The sequence below is a fragment of the Glycine max genome, chromosome 2 (assembly GCF_000004515.6).
Source record: "Glycine max cultivar Williams 82 chromosome 2, Glycine_max_v4.0, whole genome shotgun sequence".
In the NCBI taxonomy this organism is placed as follows: domain Eukaryota; kingdom Viridiplantae; phylum Streptophyta; class Magnoliopsida; order Fabales; family Fabaceae; genus Glycine; species Glycine max.
Window position 1 is genome coordinate 4,277,252 of NC_016089.4, and position 26,316 is coordinate 4,303,567.

Below are 26,316 nucleotides of genomic sequence, written 5' to 3' on the forward strand. Positions count from 1 at the left end.
CACTATCTAACACAAAGTAAACTCTTTGTCGAATACTGACTAGGTAATGCTCCCTATTCTTCATGGCACACATAATAGACTAAAATTCTGTCATTTGTACGTGGTCCACTTTCATTTTACATTTCTACGCTTGCTAAAGTAAGCTATTGGAATTTTCCATTTCCCTTATGTTTGTCTGAGTGTAAATAGAGAAGAACGAGATAGAATGGAAATACCAAATTTCTACTGCTTATTAGCGAGGAGAAATAAAAAAATTGGTAGCCTGTTGATAAAAAATTCCCTCCTAAAGTGGAGGGAAATGTTTGTTGCAATTTTAAGCACAACAAAAAATCTATCTTATTCTGCTGCTTGTGATGTGAACAAAGTTTTGAACTTTCATACCCTCTGTCAAGCACCAGGAAAAAGAAATCCCATTTCATTTTCACTTTATTTATTTTTTCACTTTCTTTTGCTTTAAGTACAATGAAGATAACAAAGTTTGCATTTTATGACATGCTGCTTTTTTAAATACAATGAAGATAATAAAGTTTGAATTTATGACATGTTGCAAACTATTCAACTCAAGTTCGGCACTACTAATCCAATTGTAGTAATCTACACTTTCACTCGTTGATGCTACATGAAAGTATGACAAGGTTGGGTTGGTGTCACAATCGGAGACAACAGAGTCCATAGTTTAATAAAAAAAAAGTCGATAGTTTCATAATACTAGTAAAGATACAATGAACAGATAAAAGTCATACATACGGCATCACATGGCTAAATATCAGAATTCAAAATTAAGAAACAATTAAGATTAGGTGGAAATGAAATAAAATTCAACGCTTATCCTAATTTATTATCAATTAGTATTGGCCAAAGGATTGAAAGATAAACTCCAAACAAATTTATGTCTAACTAACTGAAATGACAGTGAATGTTCAAAAACCTCCAATCTTCTTTCTAATTTATTATCACTTATCAGGGCTGATTTTCTAACATGATTTTACAAAAACCTCCAATCTTCTTTCTAAGCTCACAGAAATTTTGGTTGTGCCTGTCCGTATCACATTACTAAAGTTCCTCTTTCTTCACAAACTTAAAGTGAAATGTATTTATGAGTGATACCATACTTCCAATAAATTTTTAAAACACAAATTTACAACTCAATCTTTCTCTTTATCTCACCCTATTAAATCAACCATTTTATCTTACACTTCTCTCCTCTTTATTTTTCTCTCTTCTAAAATGTAAATATTGTTATAAAAAAGTTGTGTGGAAGTAGAATTATCCTGTATTTATATACTGATTGCGAAAAATCTAATACTGACCAAAGATCAGACATCATGGAAATGAGAACCGGAAGTAGAATTCATTAATTTCCAACACTAATCACTAAAAATGAGTGAAGTTCTTGCTGCCAGAACAATAAATACAGTAACCATATCTATACAGTAAAGAAAAAACATCAAAACATACATCAATGTTTCCACCTCTAATATATACAATGTTCCCACCTGGCCTGAAAGAAACGGTGGTAATGAATAGCAGTGACTATTGATGTTAGGATGGTCAAAATCTTAATTGAAGAACTCCTGCCAGAAATCACTTGGACCTTTTATTCTTAAGTTCTGCAGCAGCAGCTTTAGCTGCAGATTTGGCCAGTGAGGTAGGTTTTATAACACTCTTAGGATTAAGAACCTGTCGAATCTTAAATGCGGCCCATGCAGTACCCACAGCATGACCAGCAGCATCCAGTCCTTCACTTGTTGCCTTAGCAGCTTCTTCTCCGTATCTGCGGTATACACATTGCCAAATTGCTCACAACAGTTAGAGAAGAACATTGGCATTCCCCCCATGTTGTATGCTTTCAATTCTCAAAGCAGGTCAAGGTAAATGGAAAAAGAAAACCAATAAGTTAAGGAATATGGATTTCACTAGCTACTAAAGCAGGTCATGGACCGAATCATATCAAGAAGGCATGCAAGAAAATAATTTGGGCTGCTAGTTCTCTAAGCACACCCAAATGCAAAGCCTTCTACTTTTCTAATTTTTTTTATTAGCAGTTAACTCATGGGAGGTGTTTCTTAAGCTGAAGGTGTCCTACAATCCGCAGTATTTTGGGTGGCATAATGTGGATGTAGGACACTTGGGAATTCAAGATGTCCACATTCACAAGTATCAAAGCCATAATTAAAATTTCAATTCTCATGCTCAGCATGGGGTGCTTACATTCTAGGCATAATAGCATCAGACCATGACCAAAGATTATAGTATCATCTAATGCAATACTTAATTTCATACTTTCTTTTGTAGGTATTTTACCATAGATAGGGCATCTATTAACTTTACCTGTGATTGACAAGCTCGGTTGTCACAGTGTTAGATGTTGACATGACACTTTTTCCTGCTACTTCAACAGCATCACACACTTTGCCTATTTACAAATAAAAAAAAAAAAATCATCAGTATAATAACTGACTCAGTAAACTATATAGTACCTACTAAACTAACAGGATCATGGCTGCTTGATCTTAAAGCCGAAACATGAGAAAATTTCTTGGGCAAATGAACAATAACGTTTAAAAAATCATTTTGGAAGAGACCCCAACCAAATTTCTATGAACTGGTCAAGGTGGTGAGAATAGATGAAAGGTAAAAATGATTTTGAGTGATCGGCCAATAGAAATAACACGTGAAGGCACATAATCTTAGTGACTCTGTTTAACAATTCATTATTGCAGACAAGAACATCAGTGTTCTCAAACTCAGAAAATATTGATGAAGTTTACATGTTTGCGATCACTGTTCATAGACCCTACTTTGGCAAAAGAACTTTGCCCAAAACATAAAGGATATAAAAACACATGAAATGGCTGGGTTTCTGTAATGCAACTTTGTCAATTCTATTTCTAATTTCAAAAATCAAACAATTTGAATTCTGAAATAGACAACACTCAACAATTATGCAAGGTTGATGTACATGAAATTATGGAAAAATAATCTAACTTTTAGCATTTGACCAAATCATGAATTTCAATGTAAACATGGCTAAGGCAAGGATTTCAAGTAAATGAAAGAATGTGTCACAATTAGTTTTGGATGACAGGTTTTTAGTTCCTTGTACAACCACCAGTAAATAAGATTTTATTTTATTATCTTATTTTTCTGAACCATTTCAAGCTTCAATTTGCTGCAAGCATGTTGAAACAATTTTCTGTTTAGCCTGCCATAAATTGCTTGTGTTAAAACCATTAGAAATATTACTAAAGCTGTCCAATGCAACGTACCAAGACTGTTCATAGCAATTACAAACATATCTTTCAAGCTATTTTCCTCTTTTAAGCATTTAGGCGTGTGGTTATGCCAATTTAGAGAAGCTTCAGTGGCCATACACACACACACACACACATCAATTTTTCCTTAGTTTTTAATTAGTAAAAAACGTCTTTTCCTTTTTTTTCTTCTAATTTTCTTTCTTTGTAAAGAAGATAAACATTTTTTCTGTTTCTTCCTTTGCTAGGGGATATTTGGCTAGTGCTTAGAAGTAAAACAACATTACGGCGATGACTGAAAATCATAGGCCCTGTAAAAGCCAGGGAATAAGATAACTGACATACTGAATCCATCCAATGATGCAAGCACAACTTCTCCAGGTAGAAGGCTGAAAATTTTCTTTCCGGCTTTTGAATTTGCCATTGAACTAGTGAAAAATCCAGAGACCTTCACAACCCCAGTGAGAACCCCATTTGCCACACTCTCTGTCATTTTGGTCACTTTCTTAACCCTATATAAACATCAAGCCAAAAAGACAATATCAGTTATTTAAATGTTCATGTTCAAACAAACAGACTAACAGACAAAAAACAAGGACAAATAATCATAGCTACCTAAAAGTCGCAGAGTGTAACATTTTTGTCTAATAAACATTGATTAGAAAAACAAACAGCAGGATTCTGAAAACTCCTCAAGTCATTAACTATTTACTGTGAGATGAACATATGAAATACAGAAAGAGAAAATTTAAGTCTTTCAGTATAAAAAATTATTTAATTTTACTTTTTTCATTGTAGTCTTCAAGACTTCGGTGTTAGCCCATCACAGTATTGACAAATGAGCACAAGATAAGGAGAGAGCTTCTAAAAAATAAAGACCTATAAGCTAATGATCTTTTAACTCACAAGAAAAGTTTAATTTATTCATCCTCCTCACATTTTTTGTTACCAAAATATATGTGCGTGAAGTTAATGTTGGTTTTGTCAATGATTAATCTTTGCCTGAAAAGTGACCTCTCATTTTTACCTAACTTTCTTTTTTCTATCCACATGCTTAAGAAATCTGAATCTAATTTCACTTAGACCAATGTAAAGCAGAAGAGGATTAATTAAGAGCACAGTCACCTTTTGATCCGCTTCAAGGTTTCAGGACTAATCTCTCCCTGAGAACCCGGAGCCATCCTCCTCTTCATGACCTCATTCCCCCACCGCAACCGCTCTACCGTCACATCCCCACACCACAGAATCCCCTTAACCAATTGTCCAGAACCAGCCGCAATAAGTTTTGCAGCGGTTCCACTGTAATCCTCCACATTAGGAGCCAATGTAGTCCAATACGCGGCACACTTCTCCTCCATCATCTCCTTTTTCTCCTCTGTCTCCAAATCTGCCGGCGATATTGTCAACTCCAGCGACGCATCCAACGCCTCCCCCTCCTTCTTTGCCTTCTCCGACACCTTCTGCACCGAGAAAGCACTGCATTCCTGCAACACCTTGTCCAGCTCCTTCAGCAAATCCTCCTGCCCCTTTGACGCTATCGTTAAGCCATAGCTCAGCACGCTGGCACTGGAATCTTTGTTTTTCTTATTCTTCTTCTTTTTCTTATTCTGATGTTTTGCTTTTTCTCCCTCCTCGTCGCTTGAGGAGGAATCCGATTCCTCCTTCGGAACACGGAGAGAGAAGAAGTAGTGAGAGTCATCGACCTTGACAGCGGCCTCGTCCTTCGCCAGGGGCCACTGGATCTCGTCTCCGACTCGCGCATAGACGGCAACAAGGCTCTGGCCCTGGCGAAGGCAGATGATGGTGAGGTTGCCGCAGGCGAGCTCGACGCTGCAGTCCTTGTCGATGAGGTGGAGGATGGCGCCGGGGACCTTGATGAGGACCTCTTCGGCGGCGACCGGCGGCGCGGAGGGGCTGGTGTTGTCCGGGAAGAGGTTTTCGACGAGGTCGCCGACCTCGTCGATTTTGGGATAGAGAGAGGAGGAATGGTTCGAAGAACATGCTTCGGGCTCTGATTCGATAACCTGCGGGTACAGGGAGTTTCTCTGGTTGGGGTTTTCAGACGCCATTGATGAATGGAGTTTCCAACTTCCAAGGCCGTTACCGTTGTGTGGATTTGGAGTTTCAAAAGAGAAACGGAAAGAAAACTGACAAACGAGAAAGTGACACGTGGCATTTGGTCGAAAGAACATATTAACTGCCGCGGAAATTTCCCGCGATCTCGGTACGGAACTGTTATTTTTTTTATTTTTTTTCCTTTCTTGTTGGGATCCTTGGGAGACTGGGAGGTGAGTTATTTTTTTTATTAAGTAATTGATATTATTTTTAATAAAGACTATAATTAGAAATATGTTAAAACTCAAACAATATTTTATGATTTTTGAAATCTCAGTATTATTTTCCGTATTAATATTTTAAATTAATTATTGGTTATTTTTAAAACATAACCTTATTGCCTTAGAAATCATGTTCGAACAACAATCTTAAGTTATAAAGACAAGTCTATAAAATTTAGAATTTATTTGAATAAATTGGAGTTAGCATTCTTAGGAAGTGTTTATAACTTTGTATGCTTCATATCTTTAGTCTCAACCTCACATCATGTATACAATCCAATTTGTGTATGCTGATAAGATGGGGGACTTCACTTGCAGGATCTTTGGATTAATTAGTTATGTCTTTTGCAATTAGAAAGAAAAAACAACAATTTAATAAAGAAACATCAAGCATGGATTACACGACATCTTATTCAACACCACCACGACCAACAAGCAACAAGTCTTTTTTTTTAGGATGCAACAAGAGTCTTATTAGATTACAGTTGGGTTAATTCAACTATTAGAAGAAGAAGCTCTAATTTGCATTTATTCAACAACAATAGCCTTATTTGATTAGGTGGGGTTGGCTATATAGATTGTACGAACGTATCATAGGATTTGGTTAAAAACTAAAATTTCAAGGATGTTATTTATTATATAATTTCTTTCAAAAGTCTTATGTCAATGGGCTTTAGAACAAATTTGCAAAGTCAGAGATGTGAGATGGAAGCTAAGACAGTGAAAAGGGAAAAGGTATATGGTGTGGAGGGTGCACCATAGTGATCTGAGATTAATAATCTAAGAGGTAAAAATTATCATCCGCTGTAAATCACTTGAAGTGATGTTTCACCCTAAATTAAAGTCATCTATTATATAATGTAAGTTTAACTTTCACTTGATTTGTTAAGTTAATTAAATAAAGTTTTATGAAATATATAAGAAGCAAGTACATATAACTTAACTCATTTAATAAGAAAAAACACACAAATATGATTAAAAAAAAGCTTTTCATTTAAAACCTTTTTGTGTAGTATTATTATTATTGTTATTATTATTATTATTCTTATTAATGTTGGAGAACTATCTTTGCTTGAATAAAAGAAAGGCTGGATCTTACATATTCACTTGCAATGCAACCAATTTCGAAGTAGTTAGCATTATTCATATGTAATGATGTCTATATACTCGTACCTCAACCTCATCATATACAATCCAATCTGTATATTGCGTTATTTGATAAAATTGTTCAATTAAAAATAGAAGAAAAAATCAACGTAGAAACATCAAACATGTTTATTTGACGATAACAATATGACAACAACAATAATCTTATTTCATTAGACGGGATGGTTACATTATTATCTGAGTTAGATTTGGTTAAGAACCAAATTCTCAAAAATATTATTTCCCGTCATTGGAGAGGATCTTTACTCATTTCTTTTAATGTTTTCCCCCAAAATCATTCTTGGTCTCCCTCTACCATTTTTTACAAGGGTAAAAATCATGTGATCAAACATGTTTATTTTTCCTTCAAATAAAATCATCAATGATGATTTGACCCATTTTAAAATTTCAAAAGGAAAGTTCGTATTTCCATGGGGCCAAGCTCAACAACCAAATTGTGATAGCTGACAGGGCCACCCCTAATTGCCAGAGGTTCTTGTCCTTTGTCCCCTTCAACCTTCCATGTCATCCTCTTCATTTCTGACTTCTCTTGGTTAGATGACAAACTTACCTCCTTCAACTCCTTTATCTACGTAATAAAAACACCAAATCACCCATTACATACCAAGAAAACAAAGTTTTATAGGACAAAAGTGAACTCAATTCAAGTTATCTAAGAAATTATGTGGTGCATCACAAAGACATCTTCTTTAGGGTGAGAAGAAGCTCTATATACCGTTTTCATGGCAAACAACTTCTTTAGTTCAACTTTGGTAAGAGTTGAATACTCAGCATCTTCACTTGGCTAATCAAGTTGAAAACATGAGAGAAATATATGAGATTAGAACTGATATTGCAATAGAAAAAAGATTGTTACAATATTACTTAATGCAACTGAATTACACTAAACATGTAGCTATGCAAGAGTTAGTACATGATCTTATTGAATTTTATTAAATCACTTTGTCTCAATTCATTTGAAGTTAAATACGAATAGAATTATAAATATTTTTATAGACTCACCTCGTATAGATGTGCCAAACGGAGAAGCACAATTCCACCATCCAACTCCTGCAAAACATTTTAGTTTGAGACAAAAAGAGTCAAGAGTGCTATAGACTATAGATATATATCCTTGGAAAAGTTGCTCTACCTCAAGAGTTATCAGAGCAATATTGGGAGGCAAGCTGTAATTTGGATCCATGATAGTTCCTTTTGTCAAATGAGAGGACTTCCAGTTTTCCGAGTTCTGATCAATAAAAAAAATCATGAGTATAATATGGTGATGATTATTAATCCATAATTAAGTACCTGAAACAAATTAAGTCATACCTCATGTGTGAAAGCCACTAAGAATGGAGAATAAATTTCCTGACCAGTTGTACGACGCCAGCGTGAACCAGCTCCAAGCTTGTGGATGCTGATATAATAATTTCCTCTGACCTGATATTATAGAGAAAAATAAAAGAGATAGATATTCCATATATAGATAGAAGAAAAGAAAATACAATCAGTTTCTACTTTCTAGTTTTTCTACGAAGCTAGTAAAATTTAGTGTTTCAATCCACATTTTTCATAGAAACAAACTAAATTTGTCACTCAGTCAATAGTAAAGAGGATACAAAGAAGTATAAATTAATTGATGACAGTATCATACTGTTAGTCCTTCACATGTATTATTGTTGTTCACGCAAACTTGTTCATCAAGTGGTTCCCCAACTCCTCGACTATCATCATGGAGAATACGCCTTGAGTAGTAAACATTGTGTTAATACTTTGTTTGCAATAAAATAGTAGTATTGAAATAGCAATAAAAAGACAGCTTGAATACCTATGAAGCATCAATTCCACCTCACCATCTTTGATGCTGGCTCCACCAGTGGCACGATCAACTAAGACTGAGAACTCAGATTTCTTATCCTTAGTATAAATTCCAAGATTAATCTGCACAAATAAAAAATAATTTAATCAACGCTATAGAAGTCTGTTAACTACAAAAAAACAATACTAATAGGTTACTGTTACTCCCTCTCTTTCTCTCAAGTTCTTTTAATTGTTTTTCTAGTGGTTGATGCCATGATATCATTTTGTTTCTTGTCTTTTCATACCCCTAACACATTATCTGCAATTAAACTCGAAATTTGAAGAAATTGAGAGTACAAATTTTTACTGGATAATAGTTTCCTGCTACTGGTTGAGTTACTTGCAGAGGCCAATCTTCCCTATGATCTCGAACCTGTATTGACATTTTTAAGGGTCACAAAAGTCAATGTTGCAATATTTTCTCCCCGAAGAATTTCATGATGAATCAGAAGAAAAAAATTGGTATCAGATTACTCGTTTTAGAAAATCTCTTCCATTGGAATCCGTATAAAACTCCTTGTTTGTGGCCATATTTGCTGTCATTCGTGTGATCACCTCTTTTCCAACTCCATCATCAGTAGGAATTGGACCAATCTTCAAAAGTAAACCTCAGTTAGAATCTTATTTGTTATTTTTAGAACTCCAAAGTGCACAATCCGTATTAGGCCAATCAACAGTCATAATATTCTATTTGGCTGGTATAATAAAACATTAATACGAACTTTCCTGAGACCAGACAGTGCAACTTACAGTGAATTCGATTTCTGCATGGTCTTTGTCTTTGTAAAGCCTAGTAACCTAAAAATTAAATAAATAGTAAGAAAAAGATATTGATGACAGAAAAAAGGCATTTAAATATTCAATCAAACTATCATTTACAATTAGTTGGATAACTATTATAATCTATAACTTCAAATGAACTTAAATTGAAGAAATGAGTTGCAACATTTTCCACTACAATGATTTTTTTCAGCAAATGTGCTGATTTTCAGTATTAAATCACTCAGTTATAGTCTAAAAATTAGTGATAAATTCCATCAAGTAAGATCCAAGATAATGTGATATGGCTTCCTGCTTTCTAATCTTCTATACATTTAATCCATTTCAGCACTAGATTTTGCGTACATCACTTACTTTACCTCAAGAGAAGGATGTTGAGATATGTCCTCTAAACACCAATACTGAACATTCATTGTTGTGTCTTGAAATCCATACATTTATAACAACATAGAATACATGAACTTGCCAATATAAGTAAAAAATACCTAGAGATCTTAACAATTCTATGAATGCAAAATACTTTTTGCATCCTAGACTTAAATTTACGAAGTTACTGACCTGGTAAATCCAGGAGCTAAATTTCTGATGAACTTCATCTACTAGTGGTCCACGAATTACCTTGGTAGGCACCTGCATATCAAATAAATCAAAATGCACCTATACAAATAACAAATGTAGTACAAGAAATATGGAAATCTTAAAAGGAAATGGAGAGAAATATAGTAAGAGAGCAAGAAGAATAGCAAATTGAAGATAATTTGAATGATTTTTTATGATTGTCTTATTGTTTATTTAGACTTTCAGAGGTTATTTTCACAGTTTTATATTCTTATATAAAAGTAATGTCACATGTTAACAGATTCAAAGATGAAACTTACTGATCTTGAAACGATATTTGGAGGCGATCCATTAGGCCGGAATATATATGCACCAGAAGCCTATAGCAGAAATCACACCATTGAAGCATGCATTGTAAGTTTACTAATTTAATTTGTTATTGGAATTAGTTGTACGTATGTGCAAAGAAATCACACACCTGAGGATCACTATCGCCCTCACTAGATCCATACCAAAGGTAGCTTTGCTGAATAGGTATATCAACCTGGGAAAATTTAAAAATCATGAAATACTTTCCATCACACCCTTAGAAATATGTCTTGATATGAAATCAATAAGCTAAACCTAAGTGACAAAATATGCCTTGAACATACTTGCTATGCCTTGAAATCTATTACCTTTATGCATATGAATCCAATAGGAACACATACTCAACAAAACACAAAATAAAGCTCAACAATAAATGGTCATGGAATATGATAATTTGGAGTTCAATGATTGTGGGAACTATGTTAACTGAAAATATTCATCACTACTTTTACTTCCTGATCTATGTCAAATAGAAATTTAACTGATTCTTTATATATATTGAAGTGCTCATATAGTCCACTATAGTGTAGTCCTTACTTTGGCAATTTATCAAGAATGATATCTCAGTTAACACAAATTAATAACATTCTTTTGTGTTGTATAAACTTTGTAAAATACTTACTCCAGTTTTGGAATCATACATCCTTTTGAGTTGTCCAGAGGTTGAGGAAAAGGACATCTTTAAATTTCCCGATCCTACATTTATAGTGTCACCTTTCTGACTGTTGGGGTGAGATAGATCTTTTCTCCTGGTCCCTATCAAGTTGAAACAACGACATAGCATATTTAATACTGATAATTAAAAAATTTAATTAAAATGCACTGACAGTGTGAATTTTTTTTTCTAACATTCAATAACTAATCATCATATATAGTTAGTAAGTTGACTTTTGGGATAACTACTTAAAAAGTCATATCAAAGATGATTTTTGATTGGTTGATAGTATAAAATACTTTACACTAACAGGGCACCACAATTAAACTCAAAAAGGAGTGTTGCATGGAGCTTTGTGATGCACATGTTCAAATGAATCTTGGATAGACAGTCTTCTCAACAAAGCCTCATATTGGAGAGACCAATCACTGTGTGTGCTTGCTTTCAAAAAAAAAATTTTGAGCTAAGGAACATTTGGTCCAACACACACAAAAAAAAAAAAAAACTCCTTTTCACGTTTTCTCTCTCCTATCACATGCAATGACTTTCCAAAGTGTAGCCAAACACAGCTTATGTCTACCCAAAATGCATTTAAAGATATCATCAGAGAGGGTAAATATGCACAACATTACATGGAGGTCACAAGGCACCTTAACCTTTACTAATGTGCCATGACTCAGAATGGAAAATGGTGTTGTCCAAAATGAAAAAAGAAAAGAAAAATTACTAAATTTAGAAAAGGAGGGAATGGAACTATACCTTTTCTAGTTGCTTTAGAAATGAAGTAAGTACTCCATCCAAGTGGAGGTACGGACACCTGAAACAAAAGCCAGTACTTTGGGGCTTGTTTTGGAGAAACCCCCAAGTATGCCTTCACATAGAATTTTCTTAAATTTGTCGTAACATCATCCACATCCACATATTGTACTTCAAGGTTATTGCCCGATGAATCTTTGACAACAAGATTAGCATCATTAACCTAATGCAAAATTGTCACCTTTAGCTTAGCGCAATATTGGAAATTGATTTGTTTTATGATGCTGCAAGTAAATGATATGTACTCACTGGTATTTTGACAATATCAGTACGATTCCACCCAAGTGGGTTATACACCACTACTACCTGGAAATAATTATTATCAACATATGATCATAGATAAAATTTAACTTACGAAAAATTAGGAAAATATTACCAAACTCTTAGCCTCTGGAATGTTGTCTTCTGCTGGAGGGCAGTAACTAATATTTAACAATTGACACTGCCAAAATCCAAAAATAATGAAAAAAGGAAAAAAAATTATTAAGGAATCCAGAATATGAGACTAACCACATAATCTACAAGAAACAAATGATGGTGAACAAGAACAAGTCTTATAAACATATTTGTAGCTGAAAGCATAGAACAATGACAGAACTAACTTCAACATTTTTTGGCAATAAACTTGGACAAGAGCAATAAGTACTTAAGAAAAATGGAGAAATGGTATTTTCTCTTTTCATTTGAAACTTCACCTGGGCAAATGCCGATGCAGGTGCTGAACACTTATCACCTGATTGTTTTCTAGTAAGACAAGCCAAAGAAGAACTAACAACCGCTTCAGCCTATAAGAAATCATAGCTTTTAGAAAATTGACCGGATAAACAAATGTCAACATGCGAAATATATTTTTCAAATTTTATTAAATTTGGAAAGTTCTTATTTCGGACCTCAGAGGCTCCAATAGCCAATCGTTTGGCATAGTCATTGGTTGTATGCTGCTTTGCAGTTCCACTGACAGCATCATGATGTTGTGCAATTCCTAGAGCATCTCCAAGGTCATAAGTATTGTATTTAGTTGATTTCTTTCCAACCAAGAATTCAAGTTGACGTGCTGTCTGCATTAAAATGTTACCAATTAGAATACTTGGAACTTGGAAGCAAACAAGAAAAAGTCCATCGAATTTTATTTTGTTTAGGACATTGATATTATAACAGTGTTTTACTGTAATGTTGTGTGTCAAGGAAGATCACACTAATCCTTTATTTATAATGAGCAAACAGGATCTACATTAATTACATAGAATCAATCTAATCTGAGTGATAATGGACAAATTCCTAATTGCTCTCTAATCATAATTAACAGAATAATATGTAATCTTAACAGATATTTACCAAATAGTATCCACTTAGCATCCTAACGTATCGCTTTAAGGCCGGGCGACTGGTGAAATAGCCCGTCCAATAAGCATTTCGACTATCGGCATACCTATAAGAAATAATCCAGAATCTGCATAAGTGGTTAAGATCATAAGCTGCTTTGCAAACAAAATTATAACATATCCTTACGGGAAGTAATCATCTGTTTTCAGTGGCCAAGTTTGATTAGCAGCATTCTTGGCATTGGTGTAAATAGATGGAGTGGAATACAAAGCATTTACTCTACCATCCTAAAGAATAAAAACAGAAAAAACAGGTATCTGAACTCAGCATGATACTATCAATACTTGCATAAAAATGAATTGCTAGGATATGCATTATATTAATCCCTTACCTTATTAACATAGTGAATTAATTTATCCATTTGCTTGAACCAAGACTCTGCATATTGGTACTGGAAATCATCACCCATTGTCCACATTATATGATTTGTCCTCGTCACATTTGCCTATATTAAGCAAAACCAAATTCAATTTGCACACTCTTGTTTATTTGAATGAGAAGAAAGCTAATTGATACAAGAAATGAGATGCTCTCAATTTAAATTTCACAAGTCATATTCAAAACATTTGACCGTCTATTTCCCACTATACATTGAATAAATATGTAGGGTATATTTAACAAAGACTCAATTTAAATATAATCTATCAGTCCACACAAGAAGTTTCATTTCTGTTGGTATAATGATGCACTAATTAGTCATTAGATATACAAAGTTAATTGCTACTCTATTGAAAAATTGTTGAATAGAATGGACTTACTTGGGTAGTAGCAGCATCAATAAAGTCTTGGACACGCTGTTCCACGTTGTAATCGAAAATAAGAGGATCATCCTACATATATAAATGGAGATGTGAAATAAGCCATAGGCAAAACAAAATATGCAAAATAACATCAACATTTTTCTTATTATTGAATGTTAGAACCTGCACGGGAACAACATCAACATCAGGATTATTGACTTCAAAGTTGAAGCCATTTGGAGCACTATAATGAACGGGGAAAGTATTGGCAAAAATCTGCAATGGGCCCAAAATGGTAAAAGGACTGCACAATTAGTAATTATAGTCAAAGAAAGGAATGAGTCATAGTAATGGACTAATGGTACATAAGTTGCAAATTAATTAAACCTGAGATGAAGAACCAAATGTTTTGGAGCCACGCCAAACAACTTCAAGAGACTTATCAGCTTTGCGCTTAGCTCTGTCTTGGTAATCAATTCTTGCGAAATGTATAGAATCAAAACCAAGCTGCAATGGCAAATAGAAAGAAATTATTCATACTTTTTATTTATTGATTTGGAAGCACAATTCATTAGAGAAAAAACTAAAAGTGTCTACCCATTGACGAATATTCTAATGGAAATAAGAAAGTTAAATAAATTAATTTTTGTTCACGAATTAAAATTATTAATTTGTGCACTTCATTTTTTAAAATGTATTTTCAAAAAAAAAACTTTTATATAAACTGATAGAATCTAATTTAGTTTATAATAAAGCTTAATTCATTTTTCCTTCTTATAAATTAAAATACATATTTATTTTTATTTTTCATATATACATTTCACACAATATTCTTAAGATTAATGAAATATTTTTAATTTCAAAATCATCGAATATTATTATTAAAATTTAATGATAAGGTCGAGAAAAAAGTAAGTTAAATACATTTTTAGTCACTTAAATTAGAGTATTTTGTTTTCTGAATTAAAATTTATTTTTTAGTTCTTGAAATTTAAAAAATATTTTTTAATCTTTTCCATAGAAGTGTCAAACAAAGAATATTAAATTGATAATTTGTGATAGATTTTGATCGTTAGAATCAGATATTGATCGTCAAAAGTTACCACAAATTGTAAATTCAATATTTTTTGTTTGGAGTATATTAATAACATATATGGAGGACTAAAAAAATAACTTTTGATTAGGAGGATTAAAATAGGAATATTCTTATATTTTGAAAAATAAAATCATATTTAAGTAAAAAATAATTAATCTATTTTTAGTTTGACTTAATTACTATTTTGATCTCTTAATTTATTTTTTAAGTTTAAAAGTTGAATTAGATTCTTTAATTTTTAAAAATCATTCGATTACATTCTTTTTATTTTTTAAAAGTTTCAATTATGTTCTTTATCTTTTAAAATAGATTTCATTTTTCTTCCATATGCTTCAAACAAAATTTTAAAGGATCACTTCTTTTAATTATGTTTTCTATCCATAAGAATTAACCTCAAACTCTTTCTTAAGGGATTCAGCCTAGTAGAATTGGGATGAACTTGTTGATAAGATGATTCTTCTCCTGAGTGCTAGAATTAAAGCAACTTTAAATAAATAAATAAATAAAAACTTAATTTGGTCTCTACGGCCACATCAACACACTATAATGTCACGTCAAAAAATGTGTGGAACTACTAGGTCATCCACTCATGTTGGTACCACACGTGATCACTTATATGTCTTGTTAATGTTTTTGTTAAAAGTGGACCAAAATTACTCACCTCAGCTCCTAGCAGGTAAGCCTGCACAGCAGAGTGTCCAAATGGATCAATCTGCCATCCAACAGTAGGAGTCTTGTTAAACCGATCCTTGATGAAACGATGGCCCAAAGTGGTTTGATCAATCATGTCAATGTAGTGTGTCGCAGCTTCATCGTGCATGCACCATCCACCATTTCTACCCACAAAAAGCACATCAAAGTCACATGTGCAACACTGCATAGACTATTTCCTAATCTCTATCTCTTACACATCAAAACACACACTAGCTGGACCCCACAAAAAGTAGCTCACTAAATACAATACAATACGTACATGAATTCTAGCTGCCCCTCATCCACAAGCTTTTTCACTTGTTCTTGTGTTTCTGGACTTTGTTCTACCCACCATCGATGGAAAAATGCCTACCATTTATTTAAGAAATTAAATGAAACCCAAAAATTTGTAAATCTGCTGATTGAAGTAAATGTACCAAAGCATTGTCAAGGGTGTCATAACTTATTGCTAGATTTCCATAGATTTTACCATTTCGACAAACACAAACTTTCTATTTGGGTCTTTCTGAAGAGACACAACCACCGAGTCCAGCACATTCTCAACACATGCCCCCTACAAAACATTCAAGTAGAGAACAAAAATGAAAGTTAAATCTGAAACTATGAAGTATGAAGCCATAACAAGTGAACAATTATATGCTCAAACACAAATGAATGAAGAAAAAAAAAGAATTTTATGATTCTAACCTGAATACTATTGTTTGACCCAACATAGTACTGATCAACGGTTTTCAGCCAACCAACATCGTCATGGGAGTGTGGAACCAAGTGAACATTCAATTTTCCTGGCACAACACCAGCCCCAGTATTATACTTTATGTATTTAGCACTAACTAAAAGTGTGCCATAGAAATAAAGCAACAATAAAGCACAGAGAGACTCTGCAGCTAAGTTTCCCATTTCCAACACCCAAACTGTGCTGGGTCTGTGAAGATTATACCATTCAACTAATAGTATTATAGAAAAGTATATAACCAAAGCTTAGAATAAAGACCAAACATATGAAATAAAAAAGTGGGCATTGATTGGTCCATGCCTAAGACTAAGAGTGCCGGCCTAGGTAACTGTGATTACCACGAGGTGCATACCCCACCACTGCAATATTGGGGGTAATTAATTATTTTCCATTACTTTAACTTATCTAACAAACGTATTTGAATTTTGACAACCTTTTATGAATGTTATTTAGTACTGTAGTTTTTTAAATTGTGTAGCATTAGTCTAAACTTTGTCACGGGCTTCAAATTGGTTCTCGCACTCCTTATCCAAATAAGTTTGCGTCCTTAAATTTTGGGCGTTTCCTCCGCGGTTGCAGACATTTTTTCTAGACATTCTTCCATTATTTTATTTTTTTAGATCAAGGATTCAATCCAGAGCTATTTCCACAGATGAAAACCATAGAACTAATCCTTAAAAATTGAATATCAGTTCAGGTTTTATTTTGAAAAGAAGAATATCAGTTAAAGTAACTCTTCTTCCGACATATATTGCTCTATGCACAATTACAGGCAGGGAACTCATGTTATGGTTAAAGAACCTAAACTACTAATCAATTTTGTCAAATTCTTTCATTATTATTAACACATTTGATAACAACTGGAATTTACATCAAATTCGATTGTACATTACCACACAAAGATTAAGAAACTCCGATAAAAAAAATGTTATTTTACCTAGGATATTTAATATTGTATTTCAAATACAATCAAATTGTTCCGTACCAAAAACGGACATCGAAACACCAGGAGTGTAAAAAAAACTAGAATTAACATCTGATCAGTATATGTGGCCAGGAATTTATTTAAACTTGTTTTTAAGCATGTCGTCAAATGTTTGATCATCAAATTTATGTGCATAGAAAAAAATATATGTTGAGAAAAAATTCATTCCCCGTTCTAAAATCTCGCCATTACTTTTTTTATAAAAAAAAAAATCAACAACTTATAGTAAAAATAGTGAAATTATTGAAGGATCACAACCTCATCCAGCAATAATGTCACTAGAAAAATTCATTCCCTTCTTTCTAATGTATTTTACTTTTTGCATTAGGTTAATGATACCAGATCACACTATCGACTGAGTCGCCCTTTTTACCTTTTTCAGTTTACACGCACATCTTATTCAACAGTCTACCTAATCGGATTATAAAACCTTACACCCCTAGCCCCAACTAATACATTGTTGGCATTCGCATGCAATACTCATCCCAAACTGTAACAAAAAAACAAAAACAATGCCCATGCCTATGGGAAACTTAGCGAACCAACTTCACACACGAATTACAGTTGAAGACAAAATACCAGTCCATTTGAGTTACTTTTTAATCTCTAATAGAAATTAGTGCAAAAGTGATATACATGCATAAAAGGGGGTCTATCTAATTATACTATCCCTTGCCCGGTAGTCACGTCACTTAACATAAAATTCAATTTCAGCTATCGTACTTGAACAACATTGACAGAAATATAATGTGAATAAATTTGTTTAGATGAATGGGTTACGTTTTGCGCTTGGAAATGACCACGTATCAGCGTCAAGCATATACTTGCGTTAAGTATATACTTCTAAATTAAAATAATAAAAAAAACAATAAATAAAAAAGGAAAGGATTCATATTAAATTTGTGACGAGATTGATGAACATTTTTAAGGATGGAGTATTCTTAACCATAAAACCATGTATTCCCTTGATGATGAACATAGACAATAGGCTTTTGAAATGTGCTCTACTCAATGATCCGTAATTAATCAACAGACATATACTCGTTCCAATCAGCAGGGGAACTCAACAATTGGAACACGTGAAATAACTACCCGAGTAAAATCACTTTCCAACATGCTACCAATATGCCTACCAAAGGAATACTACAAATAAAACCACAATGAGACTATTAAGATTATTTTTTCTCCTCTTCATTTGGTGGCTTGTCTTCATTCTTCTGCTGTGGCTGATTTACAGCACAATCAAAAAACTGTTAGTATTGCAGGAATATACCAAAATACAAAGTGTTTTGAATTTTAAAAGGCTAGTCAAGCGTAGTACTGAGCATAAATGTAATCGTATATCACTCATAAAAAATTCAAATGACCAAGTAAAAGATTAAATTTAAACATGCACGCATGAATTTTCCATTTAGTGGAAACAAATTAACAAAATTCCATTTAGTGATAATGACCAAATTTTCCCGATGAGCATGTATAAATTTTCCCCCACCCAAACAAGGGAGAATACTCAGATTATGCTGTCACAACCATATAAAACATTCCACTTACAGCTATGGCCCTCAAAGATCATTAAATAGGCAGACAATATAAAGAAAACAAGATTAGCATACTAAGACACTGCAAAATCCAACTATTAATAAAGAAAAAACATAAATTAAAAGAGGGGAAAGATGAAAAAGGAGTTCAAGGCTAATCTAGGTGAAGCTAAATTCAAACATGCCCCGATTGAAATCTTCAAAAAAAGATTTTTGTCAAACATGCCCCCATTGAAATCTTCAATAAAAGATTTTTGTCAAACCCAATGATTATTTTCCATAAAAGAAAACCTACCTCAGACTGATTTTGCATGGAAGCCAGCAAATCTTTGACAGATGGGTCATTTGGGTCAACCCCAGGAAGCTGCAGAAGCAATGAATATTATTCAGTTAAGAACATATTGTCAATCATTCTATTAATACATTTAAAGAACATGGAAAATTTACTGGATTTATAGACATACCGATGCAAGGATAGAAGATACAAAGGACTGATCTGCCAACAGTTTACTCACGTCAGACTGGCTTGCCGAGTCCTTTGAGCTGTCTTCTACTGACAATTGGAGAGCTTCAAGCGAGAAAAGACAAGATTTAATGAAAATCCAGGCAACTACTAAAGCTTTCCCATATATTCTATAAGATGCCAATGGACTTCATAACCAGAACAACTTTTCATAAAAGAGAATACAATACAAAGCCAAAACATTGATACCTCAAACAGGAGAAAAGAAACGGTCAAACCCTCAATCAAGGGGAGTTAGCTTGATAAATATCACTTATCCATACAAACTCTACGAAAATATATAAAATATAATCCATACTAAAAAAATCTCTAGACAGAAAATATAAGTTCAAGATCATAAAAATTCAAATACCCACCCTCTAATAGAAAGGACTAAGAAAACACTCTATCCCTCTTTACTAAACCAAAGTTGAAGAATTTTTCTCAATTCCAGAACCAGATCAATCATCCACCAACATAAATGAGAAAGTATCCACCCATGTTCAATACAGAATAATTAAGCATAAATACTCACCTAGAGCCAACTCGGGATCTTCAGCAGCTGCTTCAGACATATCTGTATCTCTCACTTCATGGTTAATTGTGGGATCATCCATTGACATTGCAAGGGCCTGCTGTAGAAGAGCATTCTCATCGTCCTGCTTTTGTTTGAAAATCAGTTCACAGATCAAATACTATGTCCTGATACTGATTTATGGGAAGAATGAAATTAAAACAAGAGAACTTATCCAAAAGCAAAGCAAGCAAAAGCAATTTATTTTGGGGTGGGATGATGGGCAAGTTGAGCTGGAAGTAAGAAAAGCAACATGTTGCTAAAAACAAGTTACATAAACTGGCAGTTCCTGTGTACTCATAACATTTAGAATGAAATGATACAATACATCAGCAAGTCATTTTATCTGCATTAGTTTAAAATACCGGAAAGGAGAGTGGTTAGAAAGCATATGTTGCCAGTGAGCCAGGGAAAAATTCCAAGGTTAGTTTTTGGAAGTAACAACTCTGTTGTAACCATAGTCATCAGAATCTTACGATTCAATACAATTTTAGCTACCTAATGATTTGTATCATAAGATGAATCTTAAATGACTTTGTATCATCAATAGGATTCAAGCATTCAATGATTCATTATTTCTTTCACTTTTTTACTTTTCTTTCACCAATTTTCAACAACAACAACGCCTTATCCCACTAGGTGGGGTCGGCTACATGGATCAACTTCCGCCATAATGTTCTATCAAGTACCATACTTCTATCCAAATCATTAAGTTAAAATTGAAAAAAAAAAATTGTTAAACAAAAGGAATTGAAGGAATACTTAATGAACTTATCCTATTTTATTATTCCACTGCTTTAATTGTCACTCATTCATTCAATGCATGTTCTCTATTTAGCTATTTAACAGTTTCATTTTCATTCTTCTAAAATAATGGCTTCACAAACTCAGATACAACTAATAGTTTTGTTTTATAAGACTTTTGCTTAAGTTGTTTTATCTATTTCCAATTTAAATTGTTTATATTGAACATTATGAGCCAGTTTGTTTAAACTTACTTGTTAAAAAAACACTTATTTTAATAAAATAAGCAACTTTCTAGTGTGTTTGTCTAAACTGTTTCTGCTTATTTTGATAAACAAATCATATCTACTTATTAAATAAGTGCTTCTTTAAAAAGCGCTTATTATAAAATTGTTTATTTTAAGTTTAAACAAACTGTCTCTATATATCATCTATATGATATATTTGAAGTGATTTTTCATTGGCTTTAAATCTTACGATTGATACAAATTATTCAAAAATTAGCTCTGCGATTCACAATTTGAATCTCAATTTGATAACCCTGGTAACCATAACTAGAAGGCCATCATAATCAGTGCGTGAATCATGATAGTTGGGTGAATGTAGGAATGTGAATCAATCACATAAAACACGCATGGTAAGATAGTAATGATGGTAAAAGTGGTCATTATTGTGATACATTGTAAGATGCCAAAACATGATACTAAAATGGTAACCTGAGTACTATGGAGTAGGTGTTCTCTGATATTAAATCACTTGAGTGAGAATGTAGGTCCCAGCAACAGTCATAATGAAGTTGCTAGCACTGGTTTAGTTTGGACGATAGACTATTGGAAAAAGACAAATGACAGCAAAGGTGTGCTTTAGACTCTCAGGAAGCAACTAGCTCCCCAGACTTCATAAATTAATTAAGTTTCCCTTACACAACCTTAACAAACAAGAAGAGGGTCTCTTAAGAAAATTAAAGTTACTGTAGCTTGAATATCAACCTTTGAAAGATTAAAACCATGTGCATGCCAGTAAGTAAAAATAAAATACTGTACAAAATAATTCTAGCAAATAGTCTTACAAACTACTTATATGAATTTAGATAATTGTTTTATAATCCAAACAAGCATATGACAAAACAGGCAACAAACATGGCTAAAATAACCAGTTACACCAACCGTCAAATCAGTTCTCTTAGTCTCGGCTTCAGAAGCTGCTGCACTGGCACCCTCAGTCATTGTTGTATCCTGTGGGCTAGCTTGCTGCTCACCATCTTTCTCCTGTTTGGAAGCATCCTCTGATGCCTTTTTGGCAGCTGCTTCTTGTCTGGCTCTCTCTTCTTCCATTGAAACTCTTAGAGCAAGAGCCAGTTCAGGGTCCAAGTTTGGATCAACACCAAACTCAAATCCAGATACACCGCCTGCTGCTGCTGCAGCAGCAGCTGCTGCAAAACCACTTCCACCTTCCCCATCACCAGTAAAAATAGGAGTACTGCCACAAGAGTCCAAGGTTCAAAGAATTTAAAAGAAAATGCACAAGAGTCCAAAGTTCAAACTCTCCTTTCAGGGTTAGAAGAAAAATGGGCAGAATTGAGTAGAAGCAATAGGGAAACCTAAAAAAATAACTTCTATATTACTCAACTGGGAATACTGAGTAGTGAGTACAAGGGAAGATAAAGAAATAAAACCACTAACCTTATTAGTACATCAGAAAGAGCGTTTGGACCAGATGGAACATGAACAATGTGGCTGGTATCATTATTGTTAACAGCTGAAAGGAGTGCCTCCAACTTCTCTGTCTTCCCCTCATCTTCTTCACCAAAATTGACAATGTCAAGAGCTACACTATTCTTTTTCAATTTTCTCCCAATCATCTCCAACATTTTCTTCTCATGCTTAACAGGACTAAAAGGAATTAAACGAGATAATTAGAGGCAATATAGTCCTGACGGACAAAACAATTTCAAATAACACAGAAGAAACAGTTATTCACACCCTCCAGCAAAGACAATAATCCTTTGCTGCTGCTTCTTGTTCTGCCGATGCTTAAGAGCCAATTGTGCAACCTGAATGCCAGCAGCTAGATTCATCTCACCGCCTATTTCTAGTCCTAACATAGGAAACAAAAAAAAAAGGAAAAACAAATCAACTCCAACAAGAATAGAAAAATCCAACCATTAATAACATGTCAGAATAACAGTACACTGCCAACTTGTTGCATTTCTAGTTCAACATTTACAGAAACAAGTCTCATTAAACTTCATTTGCAAGAAAAGGCACCCCTATAACATAGAAATTACACAGTGCATTCTACAACATATCAAATTCAATTGCCAATTTGCCACTTGTTCCAAATATTCAAGAAGCAAAAACTGACCATGCATGCAAGCTAAGATCTTGCCCAGATCACTGGTAGGGGTCACCAAAACACGAACGCCCTTCCCCGCCATCGTGAGAACTCCCACCGTATTTTCTGGATTAGACTAAATCATCAAAGAAAAAAAAATCAGGCACAAATTGAACCCAACCGCAATTTCCTGAACCTCAAATTAAATTCAAACCCTATACTAACCACAACAATATTCGTTAAATTTTACTTTTCTACTCAAAGTAGCAATCACAAAGGAGTGTTTAGCATCGATAGAATAGGGTTTCACTTCACACCTGGGTTTTAGCACCGCAAATAAGATTGACGGCGTCTGTTTGGGCTTGAAATCGAGAAGGAGAGTAATCCCCGTTACGCATCCATTCCGAATTGTCAATACAGATCATAGTCGCCTATTATTACGCACAAAAAATAGTAATTAGAGATAAACAAGTGATCGAAAGAACAAACCCTAATTGATTGGAGTAAAGGGATCGTAATGGCATGGCTGAAATTAAGACGAAGGAGAAACAGGGTTTACCTCGAGCACCATCGTTGGAGATTCAGAAGCGAAAGATCGAACGTGAAGAGAGAGAGAGAGAGAGAGAGAGAGAGAGAGAGAGAGAGCAATGTAACCGTGAAGAGAGAAGGGAACTTGGGTTTACTTGCTAGAAAGGGTTGTTCTTTGTTTGGGACCGTAATGACGTAGTCCTCAATTCTTTTGCAAACAAAATTCGATTGCTAGCATTAAATACTTTTTTTCCTGTAATGTAATTTAATATTTTTTTCGTTTTTACCTCTAAATTTTTTTTAGTCCTTATTTATAAATTTGTTTATTTTATTTTTTTCTCTTTAAAATATTTTAGATAGTTCTTTGAACTAAAAAAAATTTTAAATAGTAAAAATATTTTAAAAATAAAAAATGAAATAAATTATAATGACTAAAACCAAAAAAAATTACAACAACAAAAACGAAAATAAAATCTAAATTACAATAACAAAAAATATATTTAAACATTTTTTCCTGACGTAATACTATACATTAAATTAATGGGTCAAAGATTCAACCTAGATTACTTATTTACCTTGTATATATATTACAAATTTAAAAAATATATAATAACAATAACAAAATCTGATAAAAAAAATTATTTTTTAAAATTAAATCATTTTTAACTAAAAATGATTAAATTATAAATCAGACAATTTGAAACCAGATTTTGATTATAAAATATTTTAAAACAAAAACAAAATATAAAATTAATAATTGAAATTCTGTTTATAATTTTGATGAGTGTGCTTTTTTTGATAATTATAAAGAAAATTTTATATTATTTTCATTTAATTTTAAAAAATTTGTTAAGGAAATAATTAAAATACTTTTAACTGATATGCTAGTTTGTTTATTGGGATGAGTCCTTGTCTCATCCATTCATCTCGCGAATCTAGATTTTGGTATACTGTGATATTCATGAATATCTTTACAATAGTGAATAAATACATTCTACAAATAAAATTTTAATGACACATTTCTTAACTCATTTTTTTACACGCTTTCTCTTATCACTTGAAATTTATATACATCTTATTAAATATGTGAATTTTGTAACATTGTAAATTTTAACTAATAGAAATATATCTCGAAAACAACTCTTATTTAAATCCTTTTATTATATTTTATAGGGAAAAAAGAATTCAACTATCCAAAACTTTATTTCTTTTAAAAAAACATTTTAAACTTTTAATTTTGTCCTAGTTGATCCTTAAACTTTATCTTTTGCAAATAGATACTATAAACTTTAATTTCATTTTAAATGGATCCTTAAATTTTATATGTTTTCATCTCAATTAATTTTTATAATTTATCCCTTTCATAAATAATTTATTATATTAAATTGGAATTAAATTGCTTAAAAAAAATCACAACTGTTTATATTATGTATAAAGTTGATATGTTGTATTAACTTAAATGAATAAATTATATAAGTAAAAATTCTTAATTATAAAATAAAATAAAATAATCACTTGACCAATCCGATAATTTAAATTTTTATAACAAAATAATAGTAAAATTTAAATTTTTAGTAATATATTGTAAGTAACAATTATCATTATAAAAATGAAACAATTAGACTAATAAAAAAATTATAAAAATTGATAAAATTTTGATAATATAATAGTATCACAAATTATAGTTACAAATTATAGTTATCACGAGTTAACGTAATTGTATAAATTCTTGTTACATTCACATATGGGAGAACAATTTATTTAATAGAAAAACTAGTGTTTGAGATCCTACTTTCTTATATCAATCCATTAAACTAGGAGAAATCCATGAGTTTTTTACCAAATAAATACAACAAAAAAAATTACCCAAATAATACAAGTTATTTAACTAAGTGATACAAATCGTTCATGTGGAGAATTTGGTTTTTCCAAAACGATTTCTCGCCGTCACTTTTTTTTTTTACATTGAGAAAGTCATGATTTTTCAATGGGTCAATTTTTTTCCTTTCAATTTTATATTTATTTATTTTGTTTTTCAAATATTTAGTTTTTCTTTTTTTAAGTGTTTTTTATTTCCTTTTAATTTTCAATTTTATGATTTGTATATTTAAAAAAATTAGTTATATGAATTAGTTAATTCATTTTAAAAAAATTTGGAGGTGGTTTCTTTCCGATATTTTATTTATGTTTATGATGTTTTATCGATTGAATAATGGTGTAGTCTCATAAATATAAATTGTAGGTTAAATACAAATTTTATTAACAACAAATTAATTTTAATTTTTTTACGGAAAGATTAAAATATTTTCAAAAAAATGGAAATTCAGTCTAAAAAAAAAGATCTCAATCATATAATAGTTTTTTTTCATTTTAAAAAATTTGTAGATATAATGTTATTTTGCATGATTGAAGTTAGATAAATATCATATCCTCACAGACTAACATGATTAAGTAGAGAATAATAAAAAAAAAAACAACAGCAGATTCCATTGATGAATTACAAGTTTAAAAAAACAAATATACACAATTAATAAAATGAAAATACAAAGGATTTACATTATTGAAAAAATGAATAAACAAAAAATATGCAAAAAAATTAACAACTACATATGCCAAATAATATTTTAGAAAATGATAAAATATACAACTAATAAAAAAATTAAAC

At 32.4% G+C, this 26,316-nt stretch overlaps 3 protein-coding genes across 3 annotated transcripts; all 3 read right to left on the reverse strand.

The window, feature by feature from the left end:
* Window positions 1–1,408: 1,408 nt before the first annotated feature.
* Window positions 1,409–5,829, reverse strand: LOC100777392 (protein EARLY-RESPONSIVE TO DEHYDRATION 7, chloroplastic). The gene is made up of 4 exons (XM_003519813.4): window positions 4,380–5,829; window positions 3,600–3,766; window positions 2,332–2,416; window positions 1,409–1,774 (listed from the first exon to the last, which is right to left on the reverse strand). The coding sequence occupies exons 1-4, from the start codon at window positions 5,444–5,446 to the stop codon at window positions 1,585–1,587; spliced, it is 1,509 nt and encodes a 502-aa protein (XP_003519861.4). The 5' UTR covers window positions 5,447–5,829; the 3' UTR covers window positions 1,409–1,584.
* Window positions 5,830–6,884: 1,055 nt separating this feature from the next.
* LOC100775419 (alpha-mannosidase) lies at window positions 6,885–16,709 on the reverse strand. The gene is made up of 29 exons (XM_003520144.5): window positions 16,398–16,709; window positions 16,180–16,263; window positions 15,970–16,058; window positions 15,658–15,832; window positions 14,288–14,407; window positions 14,084–14,176; window positions 13,919–13,990; window positions 13,492–13,605; window positions 13,287–13,387; window positions 13,113–13,206; window positions 12,668–12,835; window positions 12,473–12,562; window positions 12,154–12,219; window positions 12,027–12,083; window positions 11,721–11,940; window positions 10,929–11,062; window positions 10,416–10,481; window positions 10,258–10,317; window positions 9,938–10,009; window positions 9,350–9,397; window positions 9,074–9,193; window positions 8,907–8,972; window positions 8,568–8,680; window positions 8,394–8,484; window positions 8,069–8,179; window positions 7,890–7,985; window positions 7,760–7,807; window positions 7,473–7,541; window positions 6,885–7,325 (listed from the first exon to the last, which is right to left on the reverse strand). The coding sequence occupies exons 1-29, from the start codon at window positions 16,608–16,610 to the stop codon at window positions 7,137–7,139; spliced, it is 3,039 nt and encodes a 1,012-aa protein (XP_003520192.1). The 5' UTR covers window positions 16,611–16,709; the 3' UTR covers window positions 6,885–7,136.
* A 1,663-nt stretch (window positions 16,710–18,372) lies between these two features.
* LOC100780583 (26S proteasome non-ATPase regulatory subunit 4 homolog) lies at window positions 18,373–23,861 on the reverse strand. Its single transcript, XM_003520152.5, has 10 exons — window positions 23,683–23,861; window positions 23,441–23,554; window positions 23,154–23,259; window positions 22,772–22,886; window positions 22,472–22,681; window positions 21,956–22,268; window positions 20,007–20,130; window positions 19,434–19,537; window positions 19,265–19,333; window positions 18,373–18,657 (listed from the first exon to the last, which is right to left on the reverse strand). The coding sequence occupies exons 1-10, from the start codon at window positions 23,692–23,694 to the stop codon at window positions 18,607–18,609; spliced, it is 1,218 nt and encodes a 405-aa protein (XP_003520200.1). The 5' UTR covers window positions 23,695–23,861; the 3' UTR covers window positions 18,373–18,606.
* Window positions 23,862–26,316: the final 2,455 nt, after the last annotated feature.

What these genes read in the sequence shown, in the direction of transcription:
- LOC100777392 (XM_003519813.4), bottom strand. Translation starts at nt 5,446, where the DNA reads ATGTTCTTTCGACCAAATGCCACGTGTCACTTTCTCGTTTGTCAGTTT. An exon ending in TGCATCATTGGATGGATTCA is followed by an intron (nt 2,417 to 3,599) that starts GTATGTCAGTTA and finishes ATTTGTAAATAG; the next exon opens with GCAAAGTGTGTGATGCTGTT. An exon ending in ACCGAGCTTGTCAATCACAG is followed by an intron (nt 1,775 to 2,331) that starts GTAAAGTTAATA and finishes TGTATACCGCAG; the next exon opens with ATACGGAGAAGAAGCTGCTA.
- LOC100775419 (XM_003520144.5), bottom strand. Translation starts at nt 16,610, where the DNA reads ATGGGAAACTTAGCTGCAGAGTCTCTCTGTGCTTTATTGTTGCTTTAT. An exon ending in ATACATGTGAAGGACTAACA is followed by an intron (nt 8,180 to 8,393) that starts GTATGATACTGT and finishes CTATAATATCAG; the next exon opens with GTCAGAGGAAATTATTATAT. An exon ending in TTGCTCTGATAACTCTTGAG is followed by an intron (nt 7,808 to 7,889) that starts GTAGAGCAACTT and finishes AATGTTTTGCAG; the next exon opens with GAGTTGGATGGTGGAATTGT.
- LOC100780583 (XM_003520152.5), bottom strand. An exon ending in TTTGCGGTGCTAAAACCCAG is followed by an intron (nt 23,260 to 23,440) that starts GTGTGAAGTGAA and finishes TTGATGATTTAG; the next exon opens with TCTAATCCAGAAAATACGGT. An exon ending in GATCTTAGCTTGCATGCATG is followed by an intron (nt 22,887 to 23,153) that starts GTCAGTTTTTGC and finishes TTCCTATGTTAG; the next exon opens with GACTAGAAATAGGCGGTGAG.